The 14540-nt window shown below is 36.5% G+C and overlaps 1 protein-coding gene across 1 annotated transcript in view; it reads right to left on the reverse strand.

Annotated features, from left to right (window-relative positions):
- Nucleotides 1-2256: 2256 nt before the first annotated feature.
- LOC131048837 (protein ANTAGONIST OF LIKE HETEROCHROMATIN PROTEIN 1) overlaps nt 2257-14540 on the reverse strand; it is an 87569-nt gene continuing 75285 nt past the window's right edge. Inside the window, exon 2 of the mRNA XM_057982912.2 lies at nt 2257-3590. Within this exon, the coding sequence (XP_057838895.1) occupies nt 2548-3590 (1043 nt within the window). The 3' untranslated portion in view covers nt 2257-2547. The remainder of the gene's footprint in view (nt 3591-14540) is intronic.

Here is a 14540-nt window from a genome sequence, read left to right on the forward strand (position 1 = left end):
TTCTTGGCTAGAAGCCTCCTATGGAAATCTAGAGCTCCAAAATGCAACTCCAAGCCGTTTAGTTACCCTAGTGTCCACTTGCATTGTGGTAAAACCATCACTTTCTATAGTCACAATCAGTCCAACTGTGCATTGTGGTGAATCCATCCCTTTCTTTAGTCACAATTGCCCCCGTGGTTGCAACGCCACCAAATGGTGTCACAACTGCTACTAAATCGACAAAACTTATCAACATTTTAGAAACCTCTGATATTATTTTTAAAACCACTGCTTGATGACAACCAACAATTTCAATTGTCATAAAACGAGTAATTCTCAAAATTTCAGAAAAAAAAAACCAATTTCTATTCCAAACAACTTCTGGATCCTTTTTGGATCAAATACCACTGCTAATTTCGTTCTTGCTGAGATGTAGAACATCAATAGAAAATTCTTGAGTCTCTCTATGACAATATCAAGTACTTAATGAAAAGTAGCAAACTCTAGCATACCAACTAGATATACATCCTTGTTGAGCAAGTTGTACCAAAAAATGGGAGGGCTAAATAGGGATATATGTTTCAGCAAGGAAAACTAAATAAGAGGACAAGCACAAAATCTCACAAAAATAAAGAAATGTGGAATTGTCTTCCTTACCCAAATGCATTTGATAGCATAGGCAAAAGGACTATCTCAATGCAACGTTTCAAATATACACCCCAATATTTGCATCCTTAGAGAAGTGAGACGATAACTAATACATGGAAAAGACAGATCTTTCATGCCTTGATTTTGAAGCTGAAACATCTTTCAAGGCATGTCAATGTTGTGATCATTTGCCAAGTCTCAGTTCTATTGTATAAAAGACTAAAATAAAGCTCAGAATAAAACCACACCCAAGTAGATGTTTAAGAAGATATAAGAAGATACAACCACAAACAACCTCCTTTTATGTTGAAAGTCGTAATCTTGTTTTTGCAAGATTTACTTCAATACCGTGCTTATCACAAGTGACCAGATACATGAAGCTCATTTTGAGGTAATTGAGTGGTTGAGGTAATTGAGTGGTAGTAAATTAGTGCCCTCCGCAAACAGTAGACGCAAATATAAATCCCAAGTAAAGCCCATTTGCCCATACTTCCAAAGCTTGGAGACAAGATCCTCGAGTCATCAATGTATAGCCAAAAGAGTGTATAATCGTGAAATCTTTGTTTTACACCTATCACCGTATGGTACTGCAAATGTTATCTATAGACACTATTTTAATATAGATCTATGCCAAAATTGCATTATACAAATTCCTTAGCAATGACGTATTTGGAAGGTCCAAATCTTTTTCTAGTAAGAAAAAGACACCTCGGAAATGTAGAATATCCTGAGCAATTATAATGCCACTTACAAATAAAAGCTTTTGATGGATCCTCCCTGTTGTAGGACTTCTAAACACCAACAAAGGCTATACTGATGCTCTGCATGATTCCTCCTCTTAAATAACACAAATAAATTCCTATTTCTACTATACAATATCTACTCTCCTGGAGCCAGCCTAACTCTTAGTGCAAAAGAAATCCCTATAAGAAACTTATTACAGGTCTTTCCAAAGCATTAAAATTTGCATTACCTACTAATTGATAAATTGTTTGCTTACATTGTCCACTTTATGCACAGATCACTCAATAGAACACAAAACTTACTGGCCCTATATCAATATGCATGGAATTAAAAAAAAATCATATATCTATCAGTAGAAAATATTTTATAAAAAAAAATCATATATCTATCAGTAGAAAATATTTTATACACGTGACTTATGCTCTCAATACTTATTTGTCACAAATTACCATGTACAGTTTTAATGTTTGAGCGATTTTCACATTTATCATACTTAATATGCACAAATCACGATCATTTACTCCTCCGATTATTGGTCAAACACAGAATTTTAAATGCTTACCGCAATATTTTTATATTGGTTTGAGAATTAATAAAACTCTAACCAACATTTTTGACGAATAGTAATTGTTGGATTTCTCATGCTAAAATAAATGAAATCTGACTAAATGGACTTTATGGAAAGAAAAGATGGAAGATTGCTAGACATGCACTGGATGCATCCCCAAAATGGACGCTCTCTCCACCAAGGAGAGGAGAATGTACACTATCGTATGTAAATCCCCAACAGGGCCTCATAATCTCTTTTGAACAATGTTAACAAGCATTCAAGATAAACCATTGATCCTACTTCCTATTTAAGGGCATATTAATTGATCCACATACTAGACACAGTGAACTTCACTTTATTTATGTCTGTATCCTTAATAGTAATAGTGATTGTTGGAGAATGTTAATATGGAATAGAATCCCGTCACAAGGATATGTCCCTGTAACAGATCCAAGAGGATTGTGATTTATAAGTGAATTTCAAATATCTTCCAGATTCACTTGAAATGTGTAGATTTCCCTAGACTGAAGTGGACTTCCTTCCTATGCTTCATAAAGTAGATATTAATGGTGTAAAGAATATTAACAAAAGAAGGAATCAAATGGAAAAACTGCAAATTCTGGAGTTCAGGAATGTAAGTTCTCTGATAAATAAGTAGTCAATTTGTCTCTTAGTGTTTCAGCATTTGAATCAACACATTGACAGAGCTGCTGTTTGTAACCTGCATCATGATGTTGGGATAATGCAACATCTTGTTGCAATTCATCTTCTAGATCAATGATGATGTTATGTAACAAGCAACAAACAAGGATTATCCGAGGCAATTTATGCTTGTCTGGCCGCCACATCACACCATCAATAATTCTCCATGTTGCTTTGAACCGTGCCAATGCACGTTCTGCAACCATTCTTGTGGCATGGTGCCTTGCATTAAACCTCATTTTAGAAGGGGAATTTTCTCTTCCTTGATAAGGAGTGATAAGCCATGGCAATAGAGGGTAACCTGTATCACCAATGACGTATTCTCGAATTTGTAGTTCTTGTGCCAAGTCTTTCACTCTGCCATTTAGCCTCTTCCCACTCTCACAAAGTCTGAAAAAGCAAGAATTTTTCAGCAGACGGTAATCATTCAAACTTCCAGGCCAACCAGTCAGAATATCACGAAATTTCATATCAGGATCCACAACGGCCTGCAAAAGCATGCTGTAATTGCTTTCATGGTCATGCCAGACAGCTGAAGCTTCACTTGATGCCAAGGACATGACAATGTGGGTCACGTCAATGACTCCACAGCAGTTAGGCATACCTTGGATCCTTTCAAAGTTGCCCTTGATCTTCTCCATTTCACTTGCATCAGGCCACTTTAAGTGCTGTAGACCATGTTCCTCCATAACTTCAACAAATTTCCATGTCACCTGAGAAACTATTGATTGCCCCACACCAAATGCCTCTCCTACACTAAGCTGAGATTCACCTGAAGCCAATCGTTTTAGAGCAATAGCCACCTGATTCTCAACTGATAGTGCCTTACCTTCAACATTTACCAAACTTGATGATGGCCTTGATAGGAAGTCTTCCTTAACTAGAGAGCAGATATAATCAAATGTTTTCTTTGAAACTCTGAAAAATGACTTGAACTTCTCTGCTTCATTATCCATACCCACTGAGGCTGCATTGAAATTACAATTAGTCAGGTCTATTTTCATGGTGCAAGCATTCTCCTGTTGTAATATGTGAATTAAAAGATTACATACCAAAGCACAAACTCTACCAATCTACAGGACCAGATGAAGCTCAAGTAAAAATGATCACTATCATGGAATTCCTTTGGATACAGGCAACAAACAAAACACATCTTAAATTTATTCCTGCTCAATATGAATGATCAAAACACATGGTTATCTGGTAAACAAGAAAACACAATGGTGATATTATATCTAAAACTTAGCATACATTTTTTTTTTATTGCAAAAATATGTATAATGTTTTATCAATAACCATTTAATTCTTTTGTGTGGATTTCAGAGATCACATTTCAAATGAGGAACATGTGTAATAAAAATCTGAAATTAGACAGCTTACAATTATACCATTAAATAGTACAGACTATACAGTTGATTTGCTAAAGTTGGGATCTACAGCAGAAGAAAGATTTTCCAATAGCCTATCCAAACATTTACGATTCAAAAGTTTGAAAACTGAGGTCGTCGGTGAAAAGTAGAGGTATCTTGTTATTTATTTCAGACCATCAATACGATCTAGCCAGCTTTTGTGGTGAAACAGTGTAATATATTATTAGATTACAACTATAAATGTAGAAATAACAGAAAACTCTGCTATGCCCCTGGGGTGTAGACCGATTGACAAATCATTGAAAGACAGGAGTGTTTGGTAGTGTTCAAACACTGGCCAGACCACAGGTGAGTAGCAGACCGCCTGCCCAAGAATTTACAGTAAGGTTTCATCCGTTGCTTGTATAGCATGCGATTCTCTTTCTCCTTGCATTTAAACAAATGAATTTCAAAAACTGAATACTTTGCTACTGAAGAAAGTAGGATGACATAACTACCTATATATGATTATATAATTTATTTAGGAATTAAGATAGCCACAAGCTGACTACTCATAACCCAATGCACACTATAGAATTAGGGGCGTATCATGCCCCCCTCCTCTACAAAAGTGTTGTCCTCACCACTAATCAATTGTAAATGCTTTTGCATAAAATCTTCATCTTCCCACGTGGCATCTTTGATTAACCAATTCTTCCATTTGATGAAGTATTATGTGATTGTTTGAGGTCCCAGGTTTGAAACCCTTCCTTCTTCATCTACCTCTAATAAGATTGTTTGGGATGAAACTTTGTGTCCATTAGCCTTTGCAAAGCTATGGAAGACAAGGTGTCACCTTGTTGACTTAGGTAGCTCCAACTTGTATGCTACACTGTTAATCCTCTGTGAACCCTTATAAGCCCATATAAATTGGATTCCCACTTAGACTAATGTTTCAAGAATGACTTATATAGCTTTTGCTGGTGCTGATATGGTCATTATCTAATCTCACTTTACCGTGTGCCTATGGGGGAAAAGTAATGGATGGTGGTAGTTTTTCTGGTAATTGAAGAGCTTGACTTCTGTCACTATTGGTTTGCCATCATTTTGGCATATCCCCCTAAACTGGAACTGCTTGTAAACTAGGTAATGTAGGTGTCTTTAGTTGCACTTCCAATGACAATAATTGATCCACACCTCTATCCACATCTTATTTAGGCATCTCTTATATTTGATGTGAGATTACCATCTATAGAATATTTACATGCAATCCTCGTAGTTCAAATTTTCTACCCTCTGAGTGAAAATGCATGATTAGCTCCTAAAAATTCATCTCTATTGTGCCCAAAGCAGACATCCATTAGACTCCCAAAACAATGTTTGCTCCATCCATGGGCATGGAAAACATAGAACAGTATATCATCTAGTCTCCCAAGGTGAGCTTAATACTATGGCATTTCCTCAAACAATCAATTGTACCACCATTTGCAATCATAACTTAGCATTCTAAGGTCAAGAAGACAAAACCACTTGATTGTTTTGCCAATTTATCATTCATGAAGTTATGCATACTCCCTTAGTCAATTAATACTATTACCTTCTACTATTTTAGGAAACAACTTGCAGAAGAAAGTTGGTTGGACATCAGTCTTCCACCACTACCACACACTCTTTTTCATCCATTTCCAACTCATAGGTACATTCAATGTAGAGTAATTTATTTTCTGCACATTTATGTCCTTTATAGTATTTCTGTCATAGTTGAAACATAACCCTTTTGCCTTTTTCTTTTAAATTTGTTGGTTAGTCAAATTAGTGAGTTGAGGGAAAGATCGTGTTAAAAAACATTTCTCTCTTATTCCATAAACCCTTTCTTTCTAGGAATTGAAAATGTCTCTTCTACCTTGCACGATAAGACAAAAGACTCAGAAATAGAATTAGTGCTAAACATTTGTACCTCAAGTTGAATGTGATCCTTAGACCACCCAAAAATAATTCAATCAAGTTCTCTTCTGGAATGGTATCTACTCTCAAGGAGAGGTTCTAGAATTGAAATATAAAATCCGCGATTGGTCCTATTTGATGTAATTTAGGTATTGGTTGAAGTAGTTGTTTGCCACGCTAATGCCATATTGTGAGTGTAACTCTATAAAAACTAACCATGTCACTATGAAGCCTTTCTCTTCTATTGTGCACATAGCCATCAATACATAATGAATTGTTCTCATTCTAGACATAAGGAAATTATTATTAGATTTTGCCTACATGGGTTTGGTGCACATCAAAAAAAAATCTCTATTTGATTTATCCAAGTTAGTGGATGACTGCCATACAATTTGAGCATAATTACCTTTGGTATTAAATTCCTAGATCCCATATGAGTGTCAGCATTTCAATTTAGATTAGCTGACCTAGATGATTCACCTTGGCTGCTTGAAAATACCCACTTGTGTTCCTGATTGGTTCTAGATATAAGTGCTAATATTAGCCAATGTGTTATTGATGCTAGATATATCTCCTATTATGGTTGCCAAGCAATGCATATCCTCCTTCATCTTGTTTGTTTCTTCCCTTAATTTTTTCTCTTTAAGGTTCATTACGTATGGAACTAATCTCCTCACTTTCTATATCATTCATGGTTGGAGATTTTCAAAGTCTAACAGAATTCTTTATACCCCTTGTTGCAACCTTGCCATGGTGGAGAAAAATAATTTTGCAATAAATCACACAAAACAAATCAAACTAATTTGAATTTTTTTTGTAAATTCCCAATGCCTATATCTTACTTACAAAAAAAATATCCATGAAATTCACTGACTTGCAGCCTTGGGAACAAATTTGGTGGAAACCCTAATTTCTCAATAACTCTTTGAATTCTTCTCCAAATGACCTCAAATCAAGACTTAGTATGAAAAATATCTTCTTGATAAACCCTCTAGAGATAAAAATAAAAAAAAAAGCCATTTATTTTCAGCGTTGTGGAAACACTAATTCTACTATAATTACTTGAATTCTGCTCCAATTTATTTCAAATTTATGCTATAAAAGCTTCAATATGGTCTTCAATAACCCTTTTAAAAAAAGTAGAAATCACCAGAATTAGAGAGCTATGTGCTTCCCACTTGCAAAATAACCTTGTAGTGCCAAGATTAAACTTTGATATCGCTTATAATCAAACAATTTGCACAATATAAGAATAAATAGGAAATATGCAGCAAATACTTGATAATAATATGTGCCTTTGAAGGAACTCCTAATCCACTTCAAGGTGGATACCTCCAATAGTCTTAAATAAGAACACATTATTCAGTATGATGATAATAACTAGCCACTAGCTCCTATATATACCTAAGTACGCCTTGGCAGCCACCTAGGCTGACTTAGATACTTAACTATAACCCCTATGATGACCTAACTACCTATATATGATTATAATAATAAATTAGGTGACTACTCATAACCCAATACACACAATATGATTAGCGGCATATTGAAGTACCATTAAAATAACAAAGATAGCAGTTTTCCACACATGACCGAAGCATATAGACATTCGAGGATTTGATTCAGCAAGAAACAATGCAGCTACAATTTTGGAGATTGAAGAATCAATTGGCAGATATATTTATGAGAGTGATTTGGAGAGATATATTTGTTTCACTACCAAAAGAATTAGGAATTGGAAGATTTTGCAATAGTCAAAATTGGCCCCTGAAGGCCTACAAATATAAAAGGAAAATGGTAAACTTTAAATACAATAAAGCTAGACATAAAACTTATAAAGAAAACTAAATATATCTTGTTTTATTCTATTACTTGTAATCTTGCAAAAGCAACCCACAACATATACAAAGAAATTCTAAGAATATTTGTGTGTGCCCAATTTCTATTGTCAATATTACTTGTCTTCTGCAGTACTGTAAGTTGCAGCATATCTACAGTATTTTTGATGGGTGTTTTATGACCACACCAACACAGGAATAAAATTACCAACGGTCACTTTATCCTCTCTTGATCAAAGTCTCATGTATGCTAAGATTGTAGGAAGATCATACATTGATTCCAAGGTTCCAACTTCGTACTAGCAACTTTATAATGGATATAGACTTGTTTGGTTTGATGTTGCTGGTAATCCAAGCGGACTTGCGTACAGCGAAGAAGACTTAAACAAATTCTGAAACTTCAAGGAAGTTTTTGCAAATGATTTGGCAATGGATAGCTCTTTTTTGGGACTTTTCGATGAATAAGAAAATGCGGAAAGTAAAATAGGAAAGGGTTTAGAAAGGCTATAATCTATTCTAGGAATTCAACAGACAACAAAGCTTAGGCGAGATCGACCACACTTTGCTTCGCCACTTTCAAACAACTACAAAAGGGGGGTGCAATCTTCAAAGGATGTGCTTGTAAGATTTTAAATCATCAACGAACACCAACAAAGAACAATGCTCATCTAACAATCTAAGTTAAGAACGCACATGTAAAAGCTCAGTCCAACCTTGCACTGCAGATAGAAATCATCTATCGGCGAAGGGTATGAGCGAATGATCTCACCATAAAGCAATGCAATCTACTTCTTTCATCTAAGTACTTGAAGAAAATCTAATCTAAGTGAGGAACATGAAACCATGCAAGTTTTAAAATAACTTAAGTGAACACCAAAAGCCAATGTATCACTATTCTTATCTCAGAAACTTATAGCAACAATCTCATACAACTCTCCCTCCATTACAAATGAAGGAGTGAGCCCCTTTTATAGGCCTCCAAAAGGAAATGGACGACCTAGATTACATTTCAAATCAATGGCTAAGATTCGCCATGCAAAAACCCTAATTAGGGTTCGACCAAAGGTTCCCAAAATATGATGCCAAGTAGTGGGGATAACCATCAATGAGGAATCCTGCCCACTACTTATTAAATGCTCTTTGTTCTAAAAAGGGTGTCCATAATGCATTAAATGCTCATTACATTTCAAATCGCCCATCATGCAATAAATGATCCACTAACTCCTTAAACACGGCAGCCGTCATGCAATAAATAAGCCACCACTTGGTCAAAACGTCCACCAGCAATAAATGACCCATCATGCCTTCATGCAATTAATAGATTCTCGTCCAAAATTGGATGACCATTATCTCGTTCATTGATGGTGAATGCGACAAATCTAGCCACGATGGCTTCCAGCTCATTCTTTCCTTCAACCAATCTGGAACAGCTACTTGCTGATCCTGAACTTCCAGTTGCACTTGTTCCTGTGAAACCTCCTCAAAAGTTCCTAGGTCTCCAAGATTTGTTTCATGAAACAATCCTGATCTTGTTGTTCTAGATTAGGAGGCAGTTCTTGCCTTTGACTCTTTTGCTGAACAGGCCTAAGGGAGGCACTAATATTGAGAATATCTTGTGCTTGCGCAGTGTCAAGATAATCTTCCTGTGGCTGGTTTCTTGTAACTTCCTTGGTGAACATTGCAACTTCATGCATGCTGGAAGAGCTAGTAGGTGCCTGTATTTCTTCTATCTGTTGTGACCATTTCACACATCGCCCCATTACAGATGGGGACCCCCCTTTTTTCCGCTTTCTAGCAGCATACGTCAGTTGATTAAGGTGGCTAGCAGTCTGAGTTAAGCTCTAGGTAAGACGTTTTGCCTTAGGAAGTGATCAAGATCTCATTTGCAAGCAAGGAAGGTCTTAGAGTTAAAGTTGTTGAAATTAGGGTTTTAGAGTGGCATACGTTAAATTGAGAAAGTGGTCACCAAAGTTGCTTTCAGTGATAAACAAACGATGAAGTATGATAACATTGGGTACATTAAGGTTTTGAGAAAAAAAAATTGACTAAGGCATGAGTTTGCTCAAAGTGTATTCTTGACAAAGGGTTTGCTCACTATGAGGTAACTAAACGAAGGGAAGGTGAAATTGCGCCTAGGTTAGAAGCCTTGAGGTAGAATGCAACAAATTGACTATCTTAACAGACCTTCTTGAGATGCAAACATGAAGTTGTGCAAATGGAGCCCCAAGTTTGATTATGCAAACCAAGGGTTCTAAACCGACTTTTTTATTTTTTTTGCAAATGAAAGCAAAAGGGCCGATCTAGTAAGGAGAAGTTTGTGTTCAAACAAGGATAGGACATGCTTTCATCAAGTTTGATTATGCAAACGAAGCCCTAAAGGCCAATTTGCCTAGGATCAATGAGGTGATCAAAATTTGATCAAGCACACTTGCTTGTGCAAATGAACACATAAAGGTCAATTTGTTAATGCAAATGAGCTATCAAGCACCGCTCAAGATAAAGTCATCAAACAAAGGTGAAAAGGCTTCATAAGCAAGAGGGTTTTGTACAAAACAAAGGTAAAGGGCCGAATTGATTGGGCAATTGAAGGATGAAATGCCGCCTAGCTAGCAAACTTGTGCAAATGAAGGGGAGAAAGCCAAAATTTGTGTTGAGCAAATGACCAAGTTAATGCTGCCTTGTCTTGGTGAAATAAAGAAATCAAAAGTTGATCAAACACACAAGTTAAGCAAATGAAGCCAAAAGGGTGATTCACCTGGGATCAATGAAGCAATCAAAAATTGATCAATCAAATCTGCCAATGCAAATGAGACCACGAAAGCCGATTTGTCAATGCAATTGAATCTTATAATGCTGAAATACTTATGCAAATGAAGAGAAGACCGAATTCATCATACAAATAAGAGTTAAAATACCGATGTCCAAAATCAAGTTTGTGCAAATGAATAAGAAATCGCCGCCTAGCATGTAATAGTGCAAGCAAAGGGGTGGAAACCGCCAGGTTTATGCAATTCAATCATTAAAGCATGGTATGCAAATGGATCACTTAATGACACCTAAGACATATTGTGTAAACCAACCACTAGAGGCCAACATTCACAAGAGTTATTCACAGAATAGTGCCAAGTCGGCTATCATCTTGAATGATGTAAAGCTCTTGCTCAAGGAGAAGAAAATTAAAACATTTTATGTGTTAGAAGGCAAGTCGGCCTATAATGCAAAGTGATGCATCCCTTAGCATCCACTCTCACATAAAGGAGATACTTTATCACATTATGAACATCATTCAAGTGATTAAAATTCTGATCAAGAGTGGAGCAAAATCCCTTCAAGGCAGTGAATTTTATCAAGGACTGTGATTTTTTATAACAGAGACCAGCGAATCTCTTGATCATTTCATTGATCAAGGAAGGCGATTTTGATAAAGGTGGCTTGAGATCAAGTTGGGGACATTTTAATCTACTTTGAAGGCAGCCTAGGCAGAGCTAGGTGAATTTTCCATACATTATCAAACCTCTAGCAGCACTATAAGACAAGCAATAATCAAGATCAGATCTCAAACACTTGGTGAAATTTCATTTGTGAGACCTCATTTCAAGGCAAGATCACTTTATTATCAAGAAACCCTAGGTATAATATTTTGTCATTAAAACTCAAAAATCTGAGTATTTGTTCACTTCCAGGTCTGATTCGCTCTTCCAAGTGCTGTAACTTTCATTTTTTCAAGACAAGTTGAATTGCTTATCTTAGCCAAGGTATGTGAAAAGGTTGATAAGGCTGCCCTTGTTAAGTGAAGTCATGTTATGAAGTTGATTGATTCTCATTTTTTTATTTACCAGCAACTTCATTTACATCAAAGTTCAAATCTGACTTCACAATCAATCAATCACTAAAACTCAAAGCTATATCTATTTCGTGACAAAACGTTTTTGCTTGTAGGTAGATGTCTGGAGCGAAGGCTGGAGGGAATAGGAGCCAGACTCAAATGAAGAATGAATTCAAAGGCGTGCTCTTCGAAACCAAGCTCTCCTCCAAATGGCGAAAGATTGGTGACACCGACCTTGGGCACATAGATGTTGATGACTTCCAGGATTGAGTGTTTGGGAAAGGCAAATACAACACTTCCAAGATGGCAAGGAAGCTCACGAGGAATGGTATTTCTCACATAGCCGTCTTTCCACCAGCAGTCCAATGCAGCGAGTTCATCATCAAGTGTGCTAGGCATTACGACCCTGAATGGAAGCAAATCATAGTGCTGGATGGCAAGGTGTTAGCTTACCTCTTAGAGATATCAATGGCTGAGGTATTCAATCTTCCTACATATGATACTATGGTCTACAAGAGCAAAGATGACGCTTTAACCCTATATGAAAGAAAACCGGAGATGTGTGCTGAGGTCCTCAACAAGGATTGGATCAAAGAGCCTAGAAGTAATTACAAGAGATTACCCAAGACACTTCTCAAATCAGATTTCAAGGAAGGGTTTGCTGAGTTGGTAATGATGTTAAACAAAGTTATGGGATCGCCTCAAGCTTCATCATATGAGCATTGGATGTGGCAATTGGGCAAGGTTAGTAAGCGATAATTTGCACGAACAATTTAGGAATGTAGAACAAACAAAAACCTTCTATATGAGTTCATATGTGGTGTACATTTTAGCTAGATATGGTAACTACAAGGGATTGAATTGTAGAGCACCAATTGGGCTAGCTGAAGGGAAAATGTTGGCATATAATGTGTATCCACAATTACATCTGAGTAGTGTTGCTCATTACAGAAGAGTGAATGATGCCTTCACAATGCACATTGTAAGAAAGTTACAAGTCATATTAGATTATCCAAAGAGGCTATGAAGTTGATAAAGAAGTATGGTTCATGGTATACTCAATCCCCAAAATTCACTTACTTGAGAATACAAGGGTGCTCCTCATATGCCTATCGTCTTTCTAGATATCCTACGGATAGAATAGTGTTGTTAGAGGTATCTAGCCAATTGTTGGAGTATGATGCAATTGAGAGGAAAAGGAAGAAAGCAAAAACCACCTTCCCCATCATGATAAGGAAATCATTTGAAACATGCTCCATCATATTAGCGGCACAAGGATCAGAGGAAGAGTTGCAATACTACAATCTCAAGACGCATACACCCAGGAGCAATTTTGATCCCTCCGACAACATCGGATACTTTGCTTGCAAGGGTGAAGCGGAATAAGGAAAAGATGAAGCCTAAGAAGTATTCTAGAATTGTGAATGATGTTTCTAGTTCTCGAATAGAGCAACCAGCTACTCCCAAAGTTGACAAACCAAGAGATCAAATTACAGCAGAAGATTATGACATAAGGGAGGTTGATATGGGTTCTATCACTCAAGTTCAAGCAATTGAAGAGCTTAAAGGTTCAATATTTAACATGGAAGAACATTGAGGATAGAGACTGAAAAGAGGAAACAAATGAAGGAAGAGAACAAGCGATTGATAGATTATATACAGAGATTGCCATTCTAGCGGGAGGATGACACATCCATCACATCTCAGATACTCTCCAAAGAAGCAATTGAAGGGGCAGAAGAAACAAGAGTGATAGCACAAACTACCAAAACATGGATTGAAAATGCCTTCAAGTGAGCAAGCTTATTCACTCAAGAATTCATGCAAGCATATGATAGGGTTACTACATTCTTATGCTGGATTCAAAACATCATGGAGATATGGGAAGAGTTTTAGAACATCCGAGACAAGACCATACCACATTTGTAAGTGTTGAAAGAAGTTCCCAAGCAAATGCTTATAGATAGAGGAGTTATGGAAGCAAAGGCAGTATATGATTTCAATCGGTGGTATTGTGTCTTGATGACAAGGAAAGAAACTCTTGAGAAGGCAAAAGATGATTGTGCTAGGATGGAAGAGATACTCAAAGGGATTCAAGATCAATTCATTGTGTGAACCAGAGTTTGTACAAGATATGCTTGATGAAGAAGGTTTTAGTATTGATGAATTGCATAGCAAAGTAAAATCTATTTTCTTCCCAGCTGCAGGTTTCTCAGATGCTCTCTTGAGTGGTGTGTATTCATTCATGTTCTTCATGGAAAGTTTTTGAAAACAGGAAGTAGAGTGGTAGAAGATCTTTACCACTTGCATTGATACATTGGAGGTCATTGATTTCAAGCTTGACAACATGCCTAGCTTGTCTATGGAAGAGCTCAATGCAGTTATGTCCAGGTTCATTGCATTTGCCATCAAGGAGAGAGACCAAGGAAATGATCTTCTAGAAGAAAATTTGTTACAATCTTAGTTGGAATTATGCCATTGGTTCTCTTTTCATAGAATTTTGTGCCAAAAGGTGTTCATTTCCTATTGGCTGATTTTAGAGATTAGTTGGTTGGTTATGACCAACCCTAATTAGGGTTTAGTTGTCTCAATCCTAGCCATTCATTTTAGGGCAATCTTGGCCCTCTATTTTATTTTGGAGCTCTATATAAGCTGTCGTTTTTTCATTTTGTAAGAAGGAGATAGACTTGAAGAATTGTTCCTATTTTGTTGTTGGATTAATATAAAGACATTGAAGTGTGGTGATTTTAATTTCTATCCTTGAAGTGTTTGCATGGTTATTCATCTTCCCAATTCAAGATTTTGAATTTACTTTAAGTATCTTAGTTGAATGATAGAATGTTGTGTATGATTCATGATGAAACTCTTATATTCAAAGTACTTGTGCTCAGCTGATTGTTAAGTGCTTTGTGTGGTCAACTGAATTCTCATATAAACTTAACTTCAATTACTATTCGATC

Source organism: Cryptomeria japonica, chromosome 1, assembly GCF_030272615.1.
Source record: "Cryptomeria japonica chromosome 1, Sugi_1.0, whole genome shotgun sequence".
Taxonomy (NCBI): domain Eukaryota; kingdom Viridiplantae; phylum Streptophyta; class Pinopsida; order Cupressales; family Cupressaceae; genus Cryptomeria; species Cryptomeria japonica.